Here is an 8565-nt window from a genome sequence, read left to right on the forward strand (position 1 = left end):
TCTGTCTCAAAAAAAAAAAAAAAAAAAAAAAAGACATTGTCTCACAGGTGAAAGTTTCACAGTATAACTTTTTTACTTTTCATTCAGTGTTTTAAAGTAGTATTCACATTTTCCATTTTTAGATGAATGTTCAATCTAGATGCAAGAGAAGCCAGAACTCACTAAAGTAGACCTCTGTGATATCTCTGGATGCTTGTAACGTCCTAGGCAGAAAGGTTAATCTGATGTGTGTGGGCAAAGGTTGTACTTTTGTGCCCAAGGCAGAGAGTCTCAAAAAGCACATCTTATCCATTTCTTTTAACTTTGCCCATCATGGAGAGACAAGTTCACCAATACTTCTGGCTCATTTGGACCTAGCAGTGTCTAATTTTAAAGCTGTGACACCTTCCATTTGTTCCTCATCTCTCCCTCTTGCATACACCTATTCCCAAAGAGCGACACTGCTGTGGAGTAACCTGCCTGAAACTTAGCTTTCCAGCTCGTAATTTTAGAAAGTTAAGAGGTGGCTCCAGAATTCCAGCCCAGGTGGGACAGAGCACGGTGTGTTTGTGTTTTCCTTACAGTACATAGCTGGCTAAAGGCCTGAAGCCTCAGAGAACTGACCGTTCCTTTTTAGAAGCCCCTTAGGCCTCAGGGTGGTGGTTAGGAGTCTAAAGTGACCTCCCCCCTAAAAGAGTTGTTTTTAGCAGAGTCAGCCTCTTGAAGCCTTCTGGGGATTTTGTCTCCAGCCTCTCCTTAGTTAGAACCTGTATGACCTTTTCCAGTAACCTCATGAGCTCTGTGGAAGGAAGGTATACTCCAGGTTCATAATGATTTCTTAGAATGGTCACTTATCTTAAATGGTACCCTTCTAATACTCAGAGAAAGATTAAAGTAAAAAGCATGTTCTTTACAATGTAAACCTTTATTTTTATTTCTTTCTTCTTTTTTTTGAGACAGAGTCTCACCTTTGTCTCTCTTGGTAGAGAGCTGTGGCATCATAGCTCACAGTAACCTCAGACTCTTAGGCTCAAGTGATTCTCTTGCCTCAGCCTCCCAAGTAGCTGGGACTATAGGCACCCACCACAATGCCCATCTATTTTTAGAGAGGGGGGTCTCACTCTGGCTCAGGCTGGTCTCAAACTCGTGAGCTTAGGTGATCTGCCTGCCTTGGACTCCCAGAGTGCTAGGATTACAGGTGTGAGCCACCATGACCAGTCTATTTTTATTTTTATTATTTATATTGGGGGGATAGAGGGCCAGAGTCTTAAGCAGTCCACCCACCTCAGCCTCCCAGAGTGCTATTATTACAGGTGTGAGCCACCTCGCCTGGCCATTACCTTCATTTTTTTGAAACAAGAGTTTCACTCAGGCTAGAGTACTTTGACATCACCCTAGCTCACAGCAACCTCACACTCCTGGGCTCAAGTGATCCTTTTGCCTTAGCCTCCCTAGTAGCTGCAACTACAGGCACCCACCACAACACCCAGCTAATTTTTCTATTTTTAGTAGAGATGGGGGTCTCACTCTTGCTTAGGCTGGTCTCAAATTCCTAACTTCAAGCAATCCTCCCACCTTGGCCTCCCAGAGTGCTAGGATTACAGGTGTGAGCCACCACGCTTGGCCACAATGTGAACCTTGAAAAACACACACTAAAATTTTTTTTTAACCCTACAGAGTGTGAGATGGCAAACACTTTAGCAGGAACCCCTCAGAGAGGGGGCTAGAGGATTTAGCCACTCTTTGTTCCCTCCTGGTGGCCTAGGGCCCTCATCCTGGGCACAGCGGGCACTATGGACTCCCTGGGGTACAACTGCTTTGTGGACAGAGACAAGATGGGTGCTGCCATCCAGGACCTGGGGCCAAAGGAGCTGAACTGCACTGAGCTACAGGAGCTAAAACAGCTGGCACGCCAGGGCTACTGGGCTCACAGTCACATCCTGCGAGGTAAGGTGTACCAGCACCTGATCCAGGACATCCCCTGCCGCACAGTTACACCCGATGCCAGTGTGTACAATGACATCGTGGGCAAGATTGTAGGCAAGCACAGTACCAGCAGCCTGCCCTTGCCTGAGTTCGTGGATAACACACAGGTGCCCAGCTACTGTCTAAACGCCCAGGGGGAAGGGGCCGTGCGCAAGATACTCCTGTGCATTGCCAACCAGTTCCCTGATGTCTCCTTCTGTCCTGCCCTGCCAGCTGTGGTGGCCCTGCTGCTGCACTATAGCAGCGACGAAGCTGAGTGCTTTGAGAAGGCCTGCCGCATCTTAGCCTGCAATGACCCTGGCAGGAAGCTGATTGACCAGAGCTTCCTGGCCTTTGAGTCCTCCTGCATGACATTTGGGGACCTGGTGAACAAATACTGCCAGGCAGCCCACAAGCTGATGGTGGCCGTGTCAGAGGACGTCCTGCAGGTCTATGCAGACTGGCAGCGCTGGCTGTTTGGGGAGTTGCCCCTCAGCCACTTTGCCCGAGTCTTTGATGTCTTCCTAGTGGAAGGTTACAAGGTATTATACCGTGTCGCCTTGGCGATCCTCAAGTTCTTCCACAAGGTGAGAGCAGGGCAGCCACTTGAGTCTGACAATGTGAAGCAGGAGATTCGTGATTTTGTCAAGGACATTGCCAAGACCGTGTCCCCTGAGAAGCTGCTAGAGAAAGCATTTGCCATCCGCCTCTTCTCCCGCAAGGAGATCCAGCTGCTGCAGATGGCCAATGAGAAGGCACTGAAGCAGAGGGGCATCACTGTCAAGCAGAAGAGGTAGGCAGTCCAGGCCGCAAGGGGCCTGCCAAGGATGGGAGCTCAGGTGGAGTGCATGTGGGGGCTTTGGGTATGAAGGTAGCTGGCCACCCATTACCCATGCATCCTAAGTAAGTAGCAAGACAATGGAAAACCGGAAGGGCCTTCCTGGTCCTGTGGGGTCAAAGGTGTGGCGGAGACATTCTAGAGCAGCCCCTACTCTGCCCTCCAGCTCTGGGGTCCATGGCCAGTCATCCCATGGCTGTTGGAAGTGGCCTGCCTGCCCTTAGCACAGCCCCTGGGGATCAGGGTAGGAAAGGGTCATGATGTCCCAAGATTGCTTCACACTGACATTGTGACCATGCCATGGCATGGCCTGTTGGCACAGAGTTCTCTTTCTCCTGGGCCAAAGGAAGGTGCATCTGGGGATTGGTATTCACCACTAACCTCTCCTTGTCTGTTTTATTTTTCTTCTCTGTATCCGTTACTTCTTCCTGTTTTCAGTGTTTCACTTTCTAAAAGGTAGGTATATCTCCATGCCTGGCTTCTGTTCTCTGCCACTGCCTCTGGTCGGCTGCTTATTGTTCCCCAGGCATGGTTGGCCCTCATGGCTTAGCTTTAGCAGCGCTGCCTCTGAGCCTGGCTGACATTCAGGCTCCATCTCTCTGTCTGTCTGTCTGCTTCAGTCATGCTATCTGCCGGTGCTTGGCTGGCCCTGAAGCCTTGTCTTGCCAGAGTAGTCACTCTCTGTCCTCATTTCTTAGAGAAAAGGTGCTTTTTCCCAACCCAGGCTGGGCCTTCTCCCTTTGTAGTGGGGTGGGAATCAGCTCCTGGAACCCGTACTTCCTGTCAAGCATAGGAACCAGGATCTGAACCCGACTAAGGAGGTGACATGTTCCCTCCAGGCTTAGTCCAAACTGAGGCTCTGGGGCACAGCTCTGGACAGTGGTGTGGTCAGGACCCTGTTCACCTTGGACATTGACCCTTCCTTGCTCTCTTCAGGCAGTTTGTGCATTTGGCCGTCCACCCGGAGAATTTCCGCTCAGAGATCGTCAGCGTGAAGGAGATGAGAGATATCTGGTCCTGGGTCCCTGAGCGGTTCGCCCTCTGCCAGCCTCTCCTTCTGTTCTCCTCGCTGCAGCATGGGTACAGCTTGACGAGGTAATGCCCCTGGGGGCTGGAGAGCTGTGGAGCTGCCTCCTGGCGTCCTGCCCCAAGGTGGCTGGAAATAGCCTTTGAACCTGGGCCCTGCCTCCCTGTGGTGCCTAAGAATCAGGGGCCCCTCTTCTGGGGCTTCTGTCATTCCCAGGCCACCCAGACCTGGAGATCATTGCCAGGTGGAACACAGCTCAGGGCCCTATATAGTATCATAAAGAACGTGAGGCGGAATTCCCACCTTAGGAACTCATAGAACTGGTGGGAGAGGACCACCTGGGCTGTAGGCCCTGGCTTCACCTGCAGCCCTGTACTGGGGGCTACTACATGATATTCTGGCAGGGGATCCCAGGCACCCTGCCTTCCAGCAAGGCTCTGCCAGGTGCGCCCAGCCCTCTGTGGGGCTCCCCTTGAGTCTCAGGTGGCAGGTGTCGTTGGAAGCTCTGGCCTGGGCTCCAGGTGACCCAACAGAGGTGATGCAGACAGTGCTGACCCAGCTCCCATGTAGTACCATCCACTGCACCACAAGCATTTTGGTGTCACTGAAGCCTCTCTACCTGGCCCCAACCAGGGACACAAGCTCTGGCACCACCCCAAGCTCTTGGTGCCTCTGGTTCCCCACATGCCAGGCTCCCAAGGACACACCGAGCCTCTTAAAGCAAGACCTGTTCCTCTGGTTCTCATTTCCCTGAAGCATCTGAGTTTGGTTGTGCCCACAGGGCCTCCTGCTGTGAGGCTCTGCACAGTCACACCAGGGCAGTCAGGCCCAGGACAGCCAAGAAGGACCTGGAGAGAAGAGGCCAGGGTGAGGGTCAGGTCCTCAGCCACCTTGCCAGCTCCCCAGAGAGAGGGAAAGTTTTCAGGCCTGTCTTAACACCAGACAGCCAAGATCGAGGGTCTGTGGAAGCTGGTGGGAGGCAGTGGGCAGGATGTGCAGGATGGCATTGGCATATGTACTCTCTGGCCCAGGTTCTACTTCCAGTGTGAAGGACATGAGCCCACCCTCCTGCTCATCAAGACCACACAGAAGGAGGTGAGGAGGGACCAGCAGAGCTGGGGTCCTGGGCTCTCATGAGCTCTGGGGGCCCTGTCTCCCTGGGCTGATGGCAAAGTCAGAGTCAGGGTGTTGCCAAAACACAGGGCGCAGCCCATACTTGAGGCCACAGAGGAAAATGAGAATAGCCTGGAGGTGACCACCCACTGCTTTTGATGCCAGCCCCAAGCCCAGGAGGGAATGGTGGTGTACTCACCCCAAACTCGGCCTTTTCCATGCTGCTGCACCTGCCCCCTAGTGGTGATAGAGACCCCACATAGCACACCTCCCAGCTGGGACCTGAGGCAGCCCTGCACAGGCCTGAGCAAGGGGATGCTCCTGAGCGCTGGCAGGGCACAGCCTCACCTGGCCCTTCCTCCCCAGGTGTGTGGAGCCTATCTGTCAACAGACTGGAGTGAGAGAAATAAGTTTGGAGGCAAACTGGGCTTCTTTGGGACCGGAGAATGCTTTGTGTTTAGGGTGAGTAGGGCTGAGCACAGCCCCCATGGCAGAGCTTGGGGTATACAAGATCAATGCCCTGGTTGCCCCACCTCAGGACCCTGCCTGACTTTCACTATGGTAGGGACCCTGCAGGGTACTCTTCTTGTGAGGTCTGTTTTTTAATTGTTAGACCTGTGTTCCATGAGAGCGGGGCCTTATCTGCCTGGCGCATCACCTCCCTGTCCCACCCACCATGGGCTCTGGATGAAAAGTTGAGAGATGAAATGGGCATGGCTCTTGGGATTCCATCATGCTGCCTTTTCACCCCAGCTGCAGCCTGAGGTGCAGCGCTACGAGTGGGTGGTCATCAGACACCCGGAGCTGACCAAGCCGACATCCCTCATGTCCTCAGAAACCAACATCTCCACGCCACTCAGCCACTCTTCAGACCCTGCTGACCGTCTCTCGCCGTTCCTGGCTGCTCGGCACTTCAACTTACCCTCTAAGACCGAGTCTATGTTCATGGCAGGGGGCAATGACTGCCTCATCATTGGTGGGTGCTTCTCCCCACCTTTGGGCCTTGGGTAGACCCTGCCTCCCCTGGGGAAGGATATAGGGATGATGGTGGCTGAGGCCATCTGCACAGCCTCTCTGACCTGGGTAGCAGCTGCTTCACCTGAGCCCCCATGATGACAGAGGAAGAAACCCTGGGTTGTCAGGAGTGGACCAAGCATGAGGGGCAGGAGAAATGGGCTAGGCAGTAGGGTCCAATTTGGATGCCTGGCCCCTTTGGAGTGTCAAAGGTCATCCTATGGTTTTAGAGAGGCCTCTCTTAGGTGGGGGAATCTGGAGCAGTGCTGATGGGACACCCTTGGAGGAAGATGCCCAGCTGTTGGGTGGAGGGGCAGCCCCTGACATGAGTGTCCCACAGGGGGAGGTGGTGGCCAGGCACTTTACATCGATGGAGACCTGAACCGGGGCCGAACAGGCCACTGCGACACCTTCAACAACCAGCCCCTCTGCTCGGAGAACTTCTTGATTGCTGTCATTGAGGCCTGGGGCTTCCAAGACCCTGATGCTCAGTGACAGGCCTACATCAATGGTGACTGAACCTCTGCTGTGGGGTGATGGGGTGATGCTGGATCCTTCCTCAGAGAGCTGAGAGTAAACAGATCCTCATGGTGGGCAGGGTCGGGGGCAGCCAGGCTGAGCCTGGCACAACTAGACTGGCTCACAGGGGCCACTTACATCAGGGTAGGAACTAGGGGCTGCTGTGCTTACACCCCAGTGCCTGCCCAGAGGGACCTTCCTCCCCCATGCAGTGCTCTGGCTCTCCTAGGGGGGTATCCTGAGTGGCAGTCCTCACGGGCAGGGGCTGTCTCACCTCTGTGGAATCTTAGCACCTGGGGATACTGGAAATGAAGAAGGAACCTGTTACCAAGTGTGGGGCCGTGGGGCCCCCTGCTGGTGTGGCATAGCATTACTCCCTTCCTGAGCAAGGGTCCTGGGCCCCAGACTGCTCCTTGGCAGGATTCTTTGCCTTCACCCTGGCCCCACTCTTGCCTGGCCTCTGGCCTTGCTCCCCCAGCCCCATTGGCCCTGGCTTCTCCAACAGTGAGCTCTCAGGTCCCCCAGGGCTGCATCTGATGCTTCTGGGGGCTCCACCTCTCCTAGGGAGGGCCAAGGCAAGTGGGATGGGGCTGACCTTGGGTCTTTGGGTTTCTGCAGAGCCTGAAGCTCTTGCTGGCCTTGCTGCGTGTTCACACCTGGAGAGGTGTCCAGGGAGGGGCCGGCCACTAGGGCTTCCCAGCCATCCTCCTTTCTAGCCCTATAGCCTCCCTGATCCCCCTGCAGCCTCTGTCACTTCAGTGACCAAGGCCCAGGCTTCTATTCACACCACTCATCATGGCATGCTGTCTCAGACCACCCCCCTTTTCTTCACTAGGCCCTGAGGCCTCCCCAGGGCTCACAGCACCTTCCTGGCCACCCTGCATGGATGCACATCTTCCCCCTGCCCTTCTCGTGGCCCTGTGGCTGACACAGGTCAGAATGTTCTGCCACCTGTTTCCTTACAGCTTCTGGGGGCTTGAGCCCTTACACTGCCTGGGCCCTGTGCAGGCCATAGTGCACAGGAGGTGCCAGGGAGGACTTGTGCCAGGCACTACAGGGAGAAGCCCATGACCTCATGACCTGTCTGCAGCTAGGATCTGGGCACCACAGAGGGAAGAGAGAAGCAGGGGCCCAACCAGTTGTGCCAGGGCCATGAAGGCCTAGGTCACAGGTACAGGTGCCAGGAATCCTGTCCTACCCCCATCCTTCTGTGGCTCCAGCCAGCACCACTTGGGGTCCCTGTGCCCATTTCCACACTTGTGTTTTTCTTCCCGTCGGGGGTCATCCTCCTTTGCCTATTACTTGCATCACCACTGAATGGAGTCATAGTCACAGTGGAACAGGAGGAAGAACCAGGAACACTGTGGCTCCGAGCAAGCTGATAAGCCTGCCTGGAACTCAGTTTCCCCAACTGTGAAGTGGACCTGTCATCCGCCTGCCTTGCTGTCCTCCTAGAAGGAAAAAAGTGGGAAGGTTGTCCCCACTCACCCCTACAGACTGATGTAGCCCTCCCCCCACCCACCCCATGCCCTATAGCTGTGGTCTATATGGCCAACTTAGGTGTTCATTAAACACAGTCTTGTTGCATTGACCCAGGGATCCAAGTCTGGTCTCTTTAGCCAGAGCGGCCTCCAGGGATCTCCTTGGGGCCTGTAGCCACACAAGGTAAGGGAGATGCAGACAGCTTCTACAAACACAGCCTGACTGTATGGTTCCCACTGTAGACCTCTGGGTTGGGAGGTTGATTTTCTGGTGAGAAAGTCAGCAGGTTCTGTGTGTCTGCCCCAGAAAGCCAAACCAGGAGACCAATGCCACTTAGTCACAGTTCTACATCATGAGCAAAGCTCTTTGCTTGGTGTATGCATACATAATACTCATTTTCTTTAAATTTAATATATTTTCCTAACTTTTTTGCTAACCTAGAAGGTATATATGATTATTATCTCTATTTTTTTATTCTCTTTCTTTTTTATTATTATATATTTTTTGAGGCCAAGAGTGTCAAGTTATTGCCCTGGGTAGAGTGCTGTGGCATCATAGCTCACAGCAACCTCCAACTCTTGGGCTCAAGCAGTCCTCTTGCCTCAGTTTTTCTATTTTTTTTTTTTTT

The 8565-nt window shown here is 53.7% G+C and overlaps 1 protein-coding gene across 3 annotated transcripts in view; it reads left to right on the plus strand.

The window, feature by feature from the left end:
• Window positions 1-8046, plus strand: part of TBC1D24 (TBC1 domain family member 24) — a 27299-nt gene extending 19253 nt beyond the window's left edge. The window contains exons 4-9 of one of the 3 annotated variants that reach the window (XM_023513845.1): window positions 1657-2737; window positions 3719-3877; window positions 4841-4904; window positions 5289-5384; window positions 5676-5898; window positions 6277-8046. In XM_023513845.1, coding sequence (XP_023369613.1) covers window positions 1773-2737; window positions 3719-3877; window positions 4841-4904; window positions 5289-5384; window positions 5676-5898; window positions 6277-6431 — 1662 coding nt within the window. In that variant the 5' untranslated portion in view covers window positions 1657-1772 and the 3' untranslated portion in view covers window positions 6432-8046. The remainder of the gene's footprint in view (window positions 1-1656; window positions 2738-3718; window positions 3878-4840; window positions 4905-5288; window positions 5385-5675; window positions 5899-6276) is intronic. The other 2 variants (XM_023513846.1, XM_023513847.1) reach the window with 2 other exon arrangements.
• Window positions 8047-8565: the final 519 nt, after the last annotated feature.

This window comes from Otolemur garnettii, unplaced genomic scaffold (assembly GCF_000181295.1).
Source record: "Otolemur garnettii isolate 467f Iridium unplaced genomic scaffold, OtoGar3 scaffold00044, whole genome shotgun sequence".
NCBI classification, from domain to species: Eukaryota; Metazoa; Chordata; class Mammalia; order Primates; family Galagidae; genus Otolemur; species Otolemur garnettii.